We start from the raw sequence: 11,984 nt of genomic DNA on the forward strand, positions 1-11,984 counted from the left end.
GCACAAAGTTGAGAGCTTTTTCATGTAGAAAACAGTCTTGTAAATTGTTGCATTAACTTTCTTCATGTCTCCAAGTCCTACTTATATAGCATAAGAAAGAGATCGTTGGAGGGAAAATCCGGGATACCAAAAAGCAATTATCCACTAACAGATTAGTGACAGGTGTGAAGAATAGTATTATCATTCCCCCATGTATTCAGGTAGTGGAAGGAATATTTCTGATTTGTACTATGTATTATTTGATCATGTATCTACTTGATCTTATCTTCAAATTCATTGGCTTCTGATAAAAAGTTGATAAAGCATGAAAAGAAGAAACGCAAAGCTGAAATCAGAATCTTCAATCAGAACCTTAACCACGGCAGCGTCTGGATTGAGATCTTCAGAGTCTTCAGCTAAGTAACAAAACTTCATAATCTTCAGAATCTTCAGTCAAAGCCTTGACAACGCCAGCGTCTGGCTTGAGATCTTCAAAGTCTTCAGCTAAGTAACAAAAATTCATAAGCTTGCCATTCTTCAAAAGCTTGATAATCAGAGTCACATCCAGAAGCATAAGTGAGAGAGACCATTTACAACAGCGACATAACGTCTTTCCAGAATTTCTCAAGATTGAATCAGGGCAGAAGTAGAAAGAACATTGCAGCAGCAATATGGTGTCTTTCAGAACTTCTTAAGAGTGAATCAACACATAAGCAGAAAGAACATTGTAACAACAACATAACGTCTTTCAGAACTTCTCATGAGTGAATTAGCACAAAAGCAGAAAGAACATTGCAACAACAACATAGCGTCTTTCAGAACGTCTCATGAGTGAATCAACACAAAAGCGAAATTCAAAACAAATGTTCAAAAACTGATGACATAGCACGTCATAAACTGATGACATAGCACTTCATAAACTCAGAACCAGAATTGACTGTTAAAGCTACACAATAACAAACCATTAGAGTACCAAAATTGTTCTCACACAAATAGTACATTGTTATCATCAAAACTCAAATGTATAGATGCATAATAAAATCTTGTTCTAACACAAGTCACATATAGTACAAATACAATGGATCAAGCAGAAAGGCATGAGGTATAAATTCGACCCAACAAACAAATACTCCCTCTATCTCAGAATAAAAATCTTTTACAATTATTACACACATATATTCAAAAATAAATAATGATTGAATAATTAAATGTATTAATTTTATAAAATTATCCTTAATTATTGTTGGTTGTTATACATTGTCATAAATACATCCTCCTTTCGTCCCAAAATATATGTCACATTTGTAAAAAAAATATTTGTTCTAAAATAAGTGTCACTTTTAATCTTCAATAGTATCCTCCAATTAATACATTAATTTATTATTTCTCTCACCTTTCATTAATGATAATAAAAATACATCAATAACAAATAAGAATAATTGGATAAAGTTATAATTTTCTTTTTTTTATTTATTATATTTTTTAATATGTGTGAAAGTGTCAACTGTCAACTATAACACTTATTTTGATACGGAAGAAGTAGTATGATTTAATAAAGTATTGTAGACAATATTTATTAGGATAAAATTGGAAAGAAAAAAAAATAATATTTTTTTATGATATTTTTTCTTTTGCAAGAACGCCATTTATTTTAGAATAGAGTGACTAATATAGAAGAAGAAAAAACATCCAAAAATAAACCGTCAAAACAAACCACACAATAAAATAGACCACAAGAAACTATGATCGAGGGCGAACTGAAACCACTTGACGACATAATTGATTCCAAATCAAATTAATCGGTTCAACGAGTTAGTTGTGAAAAAACAAAAACAAAAACATAGACCAAGAGAAAAATTAACCTAAGCCCACTACATTGGTAACATATACTAATAGACTAGAACTGTCTCCAAGAACCACAATCAGCAGAAACATAAGCAGACAAGTAGGCCTCGATCCAGAAGCACCTCTAAAACGGACATGATGGTTGGTTATGCCCACCTCCACGAAAGATAAAACCACCATGATTATGATTCACGGTGAGCAATGTTTTGCAGAGACATTGGAGGTGGAGAGTTCTTGTGTGAATTTATCCAACTAAGCTTCTTGGTCATACAGTAGCGTCTCAACATCATAAATAGTAAGAGACTCTACGACCATAGATTTACATAACAAAAGAAATGTATTCATCTTAAAGTCCCTCGAGAATTGCATCAATTTGGTCTTGTTCAACGATGATTCCACCAATTTATAGTATCTTAATCAGCAATGGTTTTGATTCGAAGAACATACTCAACAAATCTGCTTGGTAGATTTGAGTTCCACATGCAATTAACAAACTCAACACATAAATTTCTAACACACTCTTAAGTTAAAGTTATGAAACATGAATTTTTTAATGATAATTTATTTATTTTGAAGTGATAGAATGTTAAGGGTATTATATATATGGGATTGAATAGTTGTTTAACAATGAACAAAAATTCAAAAAATTATATTATCGAAGATGGAAAATCATTGGCTACCACATTCACATGGCTCAGCAAAACATTTACTTATGGTGAAAAACAGCAATTTGCTATGCTATCATTATTACATCCACATATTTGCCAACATATAGACAGCTGCTATGAAAAAGCCGCTGTAAAATGTCTTTATTCTTGTAGCTCCAGAGTGACTGCCAGCCTCCGAACTACTACTTCCGGGCTCGGATTTACCATTACTGCTAGAATGTGAAGGATCGAGTGAATAAGGAACACCAGATTTCACAATCCAAGAATCGCTTTCTGTTGAATTAGCAATCTCGAAGAATTTTCCAGCGTAGAAATTGGCTGCTTCGGTTGCGGATATAGTTTTAACACCGGGCCATTTAACTCTTCCTTTTGTGTCAGCACCAGGACCTTTATTGTTATACTCATAAAAAGTACATGTATCAGTGAAAGCGGTTCCCATCCATGGCATGTAACCTTCGGGGTTGAAAATGTCGTCTATGGTTGAGTCCATTATGACAACTCTCGCGTATGCCTTCCATGGTCTTCCGAGGTAAGCGATTTTGGGTGTTATTGATGCCATTTCTGGTTCACCTGTGAAATGACAGCTTTGGAAAATGAGACCGCTTGCGCTGTCGGATTTTACTCTTCCGCTTGCTGTCACGGTACATTCTTGCTCTTCAGCTGGTTTTCTAACGACGAGTTTGCAGTTTTGGAAAACTCCAAAGGCGTCGCCGAAGATAGAGTCGATTGTGCCAGAGATGGAGCAGTCACGGTAGAACTGGCGCTGGGATTCCGCGAAGAGCGTGGCTTGGAAACCGTCCATTTGACAGTTGTAGAAGATTGCTTTGTCTGCTGTTACTCGGAGTGCAACTGCTTGATGTTTGTCGGGTCCGGCCGTGTTCTCGAATCCGATATCCTTTGCCATGAAGTTTGCACCGTTTACACCTACAATAATGCAAGTCCAAATTAATTAAATATCCTTCCAAGTAATAGTTTTGGTCACGATTCTAAAAATCGTCGTCGTCGATGAATGTTACTATTTTGGTAAGTTTTCAAGTAAAACAGCGGATTCAGCATTAAACTGAACCTCCAAATATATCATAGTCTTTGGTTTTAGTAAAAATAAAAACATGTTAAAATGAATTGGTTGGTACTCACCGAAGGTTGCGGTGTTGTAAACCACGGTACCATCGACAAAGTTGAGACTACCGGTGAATTTGGTCTTGGTAGGACCATCACCGATGATCGTAACAAAAGTCTGTTCAAGAGCGACATTAACATTCTCGTTATAAACACCTTCCTTAACATGAATGACAAAAGGTTGTGCATTATTAGCAGGAACAGTCTTAAGAGCTTCACCAACTGTCTTAAACTGTCCGCTACCGTCTTGCGCCACAACAGCGTTTGGCTTAACAGGTTCATCGGCGAGAATACGTCTTTGTCCTTCGTTAACCCATGAAGGAAATCCATCGACGAGTTTCTCCGATTCAAGAGATAAAAGACTCCTTTTGCCATTATTCGTGTTTTCGACACCCTTAACTATTCCAGAAGCAACATTAATCATGTCAATAGCATTGCTAGTTAGTTGCAAAGAAGCATTCAAAATGTTAGCCATTGTTTCACCGGCTTTCGTAGTTGAATTCTCGAAACCATCCAAACATGTATGTTGATGCGAAAGTGTACCGGTTAACCAAACCTTGAGATCATAAGCATATTCATTCAACTTATTGAAATCAAAGCTGTCGATTTTACCGATCGATTTAGAGATTCCGTCAACAGCGTAATGCAAAACCTCATTGCAAACCTCCATTGCTTGTTTTGTCATGTTGTCCTTCACCAATTCTTGAGAAAGAGATGAGTTGTTAATATGTTTCAACAACTCCACTGATGTTGCATTGAATGCAGCTTTTAGAAGCTCTTTTACATCAGGGGTTTCGCTCGACGCCGTCGCAAGACTCTTGTGGCATGTTTCTTGGTACTTCATTGATTCACAAAGTTTGCCAGCATTCTGCTGTCCTTCACCGCCTGCGGCAGCGACGACGGCGACAAGAAGAATGCATGAGACACCAAGAAGTGAAAACCTCTTCATTTGGTCAGGACTTCCCAATTTGTTTGTATATGAAAATACAAATTATATTTTTTCACACTAGTCCTGTTTCCAAATGCCCTGTCTTGAAGGGCTAGGTCTGTCTTCTCAATTGTGATCTTGATTCTTTATATACACATTGTTGCATACATTTTACCTATTAAAACGGAAAAAATATGGGAATCCATTATGAAAACAATGGTTAAGGTATACTGTTCTAAATTTGGCTAGGTGAAATTTAGTAAATTGGCTAATTTTGGAAATTAAGTAATTGAATTTTTATTTGTTACTCTTAATATAGATCATGACAAAATCTTGGTTATGCTGTCATATGGAGGGACAAGATTTTAAGTTTTGAACAAGACCACTTGAAAAGTCACATGAGTTTATGTTTTAATGTTTACCATGTGTATTAAGTTAAGTATAATAATAAGGTTATTCGTCTCATTCTTAGATTATCTCCCTCAATATGTCTCTCATGTCATTATGTATATATAACTTTAATGCTTACTATAACTTTTGATTATAAGTAATTCTAGAAGGGTTGCTCTTACACCCTAAGGAATTTACGGAAATGCCCTTCTCACATTGTTTTGACTTTAAAATCAAAATCCAGACGAATCACCAAATTTTGAAATCCGAATTTTAATCGGGTTTTGAATTCTATACGCACCACATATTAAAAAGAATTTAAATTTATTTGAAACACACCCAATACACAAATTATCTTGTTCAGATTTACTTGAAACGCATTCAAAAATCCTATTTTTTGAATTGAGTGCGTCCAAATATTAAAATTCGAATGGTATAGAAGAGACATTTTTAAAATCTCAAGGGCTTGAAAGTAAATGAGCAATCCCTATTTTACAATTATTAAAGAAAAAAAAGTCAAATATAATTAATGTTCTTGACCTCATAATGAATTATCAAAAGTGCTATTCCATGTTTCATGAAAAAAAAGGTTAAGTATTTTAGAAATGACATTATTAAAGAATAAAAGAGTTGCAAAGCAAAATTAATTAACTACAAGATTAACCTTGTTTTATTTTTCTGATATAATTAAAAAATAAATCCATTTCCTAAACTATTTTTTCTTTTCATTTAAATTTGTATGAGAACTTGTTTCATTGAGTGACATTTTGAGAATAGTAATATTAAATAATATGAAGTTAATTATAATTTGATCCATCAACAAATATGACCAATTTTGCTTATAATTGAATTTGAATCCAGAAAGAGTATTATTGCAACACAATATCTTATTTTGATCAAAGTATTACACATTACATAATGCTTCGGAAAAGCAATTCATAACACTGCTAGTGTTATGTAGGTGTTTTATTTTCCTTGGAACACTTTATTAGTGAGATTGTGAAATCCTCTTCATACAAGTTTTTATTTGCAGTGTTTGAAATCATGGCGAGTTAGGCAGTGAGCCGCCGCGTGGAAAAAGCTTTACTTCGGAGCTTCAACAAATTCACCGTGATTTCAAACATGTGTGCGTGACTTTCTTTTTGTTTTCAAAGCTTGGCTCTTTGTATTTCTAACTCTAACTTGCCTATGGTACCCAAGTGAACTTCATCCGGGCCGTCAGCGATTCTCAACGTTCTTGCGGTTGCCCACAGATGTGCCAGGACAGTGTCAGACGATACACCAGCCGCTCCATGCACTTGAATGGCCATGTCAAGTACCATTAATCCCATTTGTGGTGCAGCTACCTTAGCCATTGCGATTATTCCTCGAGCTTTTTTGTTTCCATATCGATCAAGCTGGTCTGCGGCTTCCAACACAAGTAACCTAGTCTTCTCTAGCTCGACTCGGCACTGAATAACAGTTAGATATAAGTTGGCGTAGATCGTGTAAAAAGTGAAACGGAAGGAGAGTTTTGTTTATGGCTTTCTCAAAACTCTAATAATACCTTGGCCAAATCTGAAATAAATGAGCCATGTTGAGCAATCATTTTCCCAAAAGCTTTCCTACTAAGAGCTCTGTGAGCCATCAGTTGCATGCCTCGCTCGGCAGCGCCTATCAGTCTCATACAATGGTGCAGCCTTCCAGGACCTAGCCGAGCCTGCAAGACGCATGTCAGCAACAAATGGAAAATATGCTTCTTTTTTTGGTACTTCAGCAAGTATCTCGAGTCGTCAAACGCGAAATAGTTTTTTGACTTACTTGAGCGATCTCAAATCCCCGTCCTTCTCCCATTAAGATATTTGTGGCAGGCACGCGAACATTCTCAAATACTATTTCTGCATGTCCATGAGGCGCGTCGTCAAAGCCAAACACTGTCAAAGGTCTCTTTATGTGAACACCAGGAGTCTGAGGATCCACTAAGATCATCGATTGTTGTTTATGCCTCGGCGCATTGAAGTCAGTTTTCCCCTGTGTTCATGTTTTTTTAATCACATTCTGATCTCCATCGAAATGAAATAGCACGTTGACTCTTAATACAATAACTTCAAACTAAATACTCACCATGAGTATGAGGATCTTGCATCTTGGATCCATAGCACCACTAGTCCACCATTTAGTCCCATTTATAATATATGAATCTCCTTGCCTATGAAAGGAGAAAAATTATGAAAATAGGTAGTTACGAACCCTGTACACGACACCGACACTGACATGTCGACACCGGTAATAATTTTGAAAAATGAATAAATTAAACACGAACACAAGTGTCAGCGTGGTTTCAGTGTCAATGTCCGACACTGACACTGACACGACACACCTTTTTTCAGAGGTGCCGGTGCTACAGATAGTTCATTATGGATAACCCCACCTTTTTATGGAACATTCAATATTGGTTGCATCAGAAGATGCAATTTGTGGTTCTGTCATAGCAAATCCAGACCTAATCCTCCCCTCAAGCAAAGGAATAAGCCATTTAAGCATTTGTTCTTTATTTCCATTGCGCAACAAAACCTAAAATGCAATACCAACGTTACACGCCGATCAAACAAAAATGCAACAATGATAGATAAAGTGTTAAATCTGATTAACCTCGCAAATCTATAAGGTTCATCTTACCTCCATATTACCCGTGTCTGGCGCACCACAGTTAAATATTTGTGGAGCCCAAACAGAACGGCCCATGAACTCACACAAGTATCCATATTCGAGATTTGTTAGACCAGCACCCAACAACAAGTCATTTGAACCTGTAGAAAGATTATTATTGCTCCCATCAAATAGAATTTTTTTCGCCCTTGCAGCACTATCAACCTGCATTAAAGAAGCGTTAATATATCAAAAACAGATGGAAAGATGTTAAAAGCTTCCGAAACCACAAAATACCGATAAAAGATATCAAAGACGAGAAGAAGAACTAAGAGACATACAGGAATCCATAAGTTCCACAAGCCTTCTTTCTTTGCTAACTCCTTCAATTTTTCCTCTGCTGGGTGAATAGTCCAACGAGCTTCTGAATGAGCAAGTTTAGCGAATTCGTCTTCAAGGGGGTATACGTGTTCCTCGATGAACTTAACTATTTTATTCCTCAGCACTAAAACCTCTTTCCTGAGAGCAAACCTCCCTCCACTTGAGAGGTCCTGCGTATCGTTACTCTTCACTAACTCTTTTGCATTTACACCTGATTTGTTAAGAGTGAAAATGCCTCAAATATTTATATTAATGTAGTACTTACTAATAATCCAATAATATGATTGATTATATGTAAGATAATGTTAGAGCCGATAATATGTTCAAACGGTATAGCTACCTGATGGAGGACGCTCGGGAAGCACAAATTTACGTTCAATAAATTCCCAAGCAGCATCAATAAGGCCATTAGCAAGTACTTCTGTGTGACGAGCACGCTCCCCGCCAGATGCATTGCCCTATATTTGAACAGAAAGAAGCAACATACATTTAAGGGTTTCTTTGGATTAACTTATTTGAATTTATCTACTGGCATAAACACTTGTGAGACTGAGAGAACTTATAGAAACAACTTATTATATGTTCATAAACTACTTAGATCTTATTTCCATAAGCTATAAACAATTTATTATTTGTATAAAAACAGATTAACTTTCTTTTGTCTTTTGCTAAAAAAAAAAATTCAACATAAGTACTTATATTGTAAGTGCTTAAGTAAGTTGTTTATCTAAATAAAGCCTAAATCTTAAACTCAAATGACAAAAGCATCTCTAACGAATTTAAATACCTTAACCCATCTATTATACACTCCGGCATAAATTGAAGCCCCACGGAAAAAAGAAAAGGCGACATAGAACTTCCATTCGGCAACAGGCCATTTTCTTCCCTGGCATCAAAATCTCATTTGTTAGAATTCCTTCTTATAGGAATTTTCTTTCAACTTGAAAATATATAGTAAGTAACAACAACACTTACTGCCAGAGAGCAATATTCAGCCAAAAATTCTGGTAGCGATGGAATTCCTGCTGGTAATCCCGAACGTTCCATACCTTCCTGTACTTTTACTTGCCCAATATCTTTAATATAACACTGTCAAAGAAAAAAAAAAGCATGAATTTTATACTGGTAATTTCAATTAACCAATAGCTTAGGCATATCTATGATTCTGTTTTACGCTCGTTTAACAAGCTGACAATATAGTACGTAGTACATACCATTAAGATATATGCAACATCACACATTTGGTTTCCAAGGGTAGATAGTTCCCAGTCAAGTATACCGATTACGCGATCCTGCCACAGAAATGAAAGTTATCAGGCATAAGACCTTTATTTAAACTCCGAAATGTTAATCATATACATATGAGAACATAAATTTCGGTTTCTTTTCACATAATAGTTATTTATGATACTCTAATCTTGACTATGATCAGATCGAAAAAAACTACGCATTAATGTCAGAACAAATAAAAAAGGACCTAGTTTTTCAGCCAACGAAACTTTGGTCAAGCACGTATCGTTTTACTAAATGCATCACTTACCTCTGTGGGATGGAACACAAGATTGTCAATGCGAAAATCTCCATGAACCAAACCCGCTGTTGCTCCAGAAGAATCTTCGGAAGGGATGTGATTTCGTAGCCAATCAATCAACGCAAACATTTTCGGATTGCTTGCAGGTTTACCCTCACTGGTTGAGGATACATATTGCTTACCCCATCTCTCAATCTAAAACAAGCAAACTATCCATCAGTATATCTATTTTCAAAAAACAAAATCCTTAACCGCAAATAAGCAAACACTCTCGAAGAATTTACCTGTCTTTTGCAATAATCATTACGTCGCCCGTAATTTCCAAGACCAATGGAATCAACATTAACAGAATGTAATGAAGCTAAGGTCTTAGCAGTTTCGCGATAAATTGCCCTCCTACTCTCTGCTGACAGACCCTGACACATTCATGTAAAGCAATTCAGCTACAAAACTAATGACTCGTGATTTTAAACTGCGGTCGGCACCCACACAGCATTGCGGCAATAATTTTGACCGCATCAGCCGCAATATAAAGGTTTGCATCGCAGGTAGCGTAACCACAACCACAATTTAAAACCAGAATGAAAATCTAGTCCTGCAATGAGTAATTTCAGTTGAGAAAATTAAAGATGAAATGTAAACAAACCATACTGGTAATTTGGGATCAAAGAATATCCGCCCGTCCAAATACTCCATAATATAAAATGCTGTTCCAATAACAGTTGGATCATTGCACAAACATAAAACTCGGGGAACTGGAACTTTGGTATTATTGCCTATAGCCTGGAGAACCTGCAAGTTGAAGGACCAACAAAAAAAGAGAGAATCATATTGAGCAAAAGGTGATTCCAGACACATAAAATTGATTTTGACATGTTGATATCGATTGCTATTGACTTTGTTTTAGGAATTGATTCAAACTTTAAGCTATGATTTGCAACTTTTTACTCCAAATTCAGATTTTTACTGACGAACTTATTGTAGAACTCTTTTATACGAATTTATCCAAACATAGATATTTTACATTCAACTCACTATCAACTAAAATCAATTTTACAGAATCAATTCTTATCGGCACAGAACCAACACACGAGCTCTATCAATTTGATTCATTCTACAACAACAATTTTTTTCAAATCAAATCCAAAACAAGTGATTGTTGATTATATTGAAACGAAGATCCAATGAGAAATTATAAAATGAATATACAAACCAGAAACTCTCTTTCAACAGCATGAGCAGAAGCCAACAATTTCCCAGGAGGCTTTTTCCTAAGAACATATTTCTTTACAACGGATCCATTTGAACCAACTTCCATCAAGTATGTGGGGTTGGATTGTCCATGTCCAAACTAAAACAATTCACAACATATCCAAAAAAAAGTCAACTACAAAATCACAATACACAAAAACAGAAAGGAAAAAAAAAACAAATTTTGATGCAAACCCAGAAGACCCAGATGGATCAAAATTACAAAAATGAATAAAGATGAAACCTGAGAAAGATTGAAATGAGTGGGGGAAAGAGGGAAGTCAGAAACGTTGGAAGAACAATAGCGGAGTAGAGAATCATGGTTGAAATGTTGAGCAGATGCCATATTCGAATTCGATCTGTCACCGAGAGAGAAATCGATGAACAAGAAGAGGAAGAAAAGAAAATATAGATAGTGTGCGGTTTTGTTTAACAGTGTGTAAGTAGCATTGGTGTGGGGAAGACAATCATATAAATCTTAGTCACGATTATTACAATGATGTCTGTTCAATTGATTTTTCAAATGGTTACGTAAGGAAACAAATATTTTTGGTCTTTATTTTAGGAATACGATAAATACTAGTTTTATTCTAATTCAACTTAAGTAGCTGACTCAACGAAATACCATGAAACAAAATAAGAGGTCTTCTATACTAGCTTCCATATGGGACTATGATGCAACTACTAACCATTCTCATTATGAGCATTCTCTTCTCTGCATATAAGATCACATTTAGGAAACAAGGAAAAATAAATGGGTGAGAATATATTCCATAAAAGTAAATGGTATAATAAAAACAAGGATATCATTCATCAGTACAAGGACATCAATCGCTATCACACAATATTTTAAACACATACAAGAATAATATGTAATGCTCATGTCCTCTACTCTAATGCATGTGGTATCATCACTCGACTCAGAGTTTTTTTTACTAAAATTCTAAAACACTAGACCAATGTCTTAACCTAACTCCGAAATATATGATGCATGATGTTTCAACCCAATAATATCTTCCAACCGAACCTCTAAACCATAATTCAACATTGTCAATTAAGGCTAACATTGATTCTTTCAAACCTAATAACATTGTCGATTGGGCTAAAACATTGGTTCTTCGAACCTAGATATAATCAAACACTAGTTCTTATCAAATCTTTCACATAATCGAATACTAGTTCTTATCAAATCTTCAACATAATCAATATTGGTTCCTATCGAACTTAAGGGTATTCACACGGTCATTCATAGTTCACAAATTAT

The 11,984-nt window shown here is 35.5% G+C and overlaps 2 protein-coding genes across 2 annotated transcripts; both read right to left on the reverse strand.

Annotated features, from left to right (window-relative positions):
- Positions 1-2,493: 2,493 nt before the first annotated feature.
- LOC127073377 (pectinesterase/pectinesterase inhibitor) lies at positions 2,494-4,643 on the reverse strand. The gene is made up of 2 exons (XM_051014535.1): positions 3,630-4,643; positions 2,494-3,416 (listed from the first exon to the last, which is right to left on the reverse strand). Exons 1-2 carry the CDS (start codon positions 4,558-4,560, stop codon positions 2,572-2,574), a joined length of 1,776 nt encoding a protein of 591 aa, XP_050870492.1. The 5' UTR covers positions 4,561-4,643; the 3' UTR covers positions 2,494-2,571.
- A 1,155-nt stretch (positions 4,644-5,798) lies between these two features.
- On the reverse strand, positions 5,799-11,306 carry LOC127073387 (probable acyl-CoA dehydrogenase IBR3). The gene is made up of 16 exons (XM_051014544.1): positions 10,965-11,306; positions 10,683-10,820; positions 10,121-10,261; positions 9,754-9,885; positions 9,479-9,664; positions 9,153-9,230; positions 8,914-9,027; positions 8,726-8,824; positions 8,279-8,396; positions 7,899-8,149; positions 7,588-7,782; positions 7,340-7,482; positions 7,033-7,117; positions 6,730-6,939; positions 6,476-6,628; positions 5,799-6,380 (listed from the first exon to the last, which is right to left on the reverse strand). Exons 1-16 carry the CDS (start codon positions 11,064-11,066, stop codon positions 6,078-6,080), a joined length of 2,448 nt encoding a protein of 815 aa, XP_050870501.1. The 5' UTR covers positions 11,067-11,306; the 3' UTR covers positions 5,799-6,077.
- Between the last annotated feature and the right edge of the window lie 678 nt (positions 11,307-11,984).

The sequence above is a fragment of the Lathyrus oleraceus genome, chromosome 1, assembly GCF_024323335.1.
Source record: "Lathyrus oleraceus cultivar Zhongwan6 chromosome 1, CAAS_Psat_ZW6_1.0, whole genome shotgun sequence".
NCBI classification, from domain to species: domain Eukaryota; kingdom Viridiplantae; phylum Streptophyta; class Magnoliopsida; order Fabales; family Fabaceae; genus Lathyrus; species Lathyrus oleraceus.

Coding starts and splice junctions, on each gene's coding strand:
- LOC127073377 (XM_051014535.1), bottom strand. CDS start 4,560: ATGAAGAGGTTTTCACTTCTTGGTGTCTCATGCATTCTTCTTGTCGCC. Junction 3,417..3,629: donor TTACAACACCGCAACCTTCG/GTGAGTACCAAC, acceptor GCATTATTGTAG/GTGTAAACGGTGCAAACTTC.
- LOC127073387 (XM_051014544.1), bottom strand. CDS start 11,066: ATGGCATCTGCTCAACATTTCAACCATGATTCTCTACTCCGCTATTGT. Junction 8,150..8,278: donor TCCCGAGCGTCCTCCATCAG/GTAGCTATACCG, acceptor TTAACAAATCAG/GTGTAAATGCAAAAGAGTTA. Junction 7,483..7,587: donor CAGACACGGGTAATATGGAG/GTAAGATGAACC, acceptor ATTGCATTTTAG/GTTTTGTTGCGCAATGGAAA.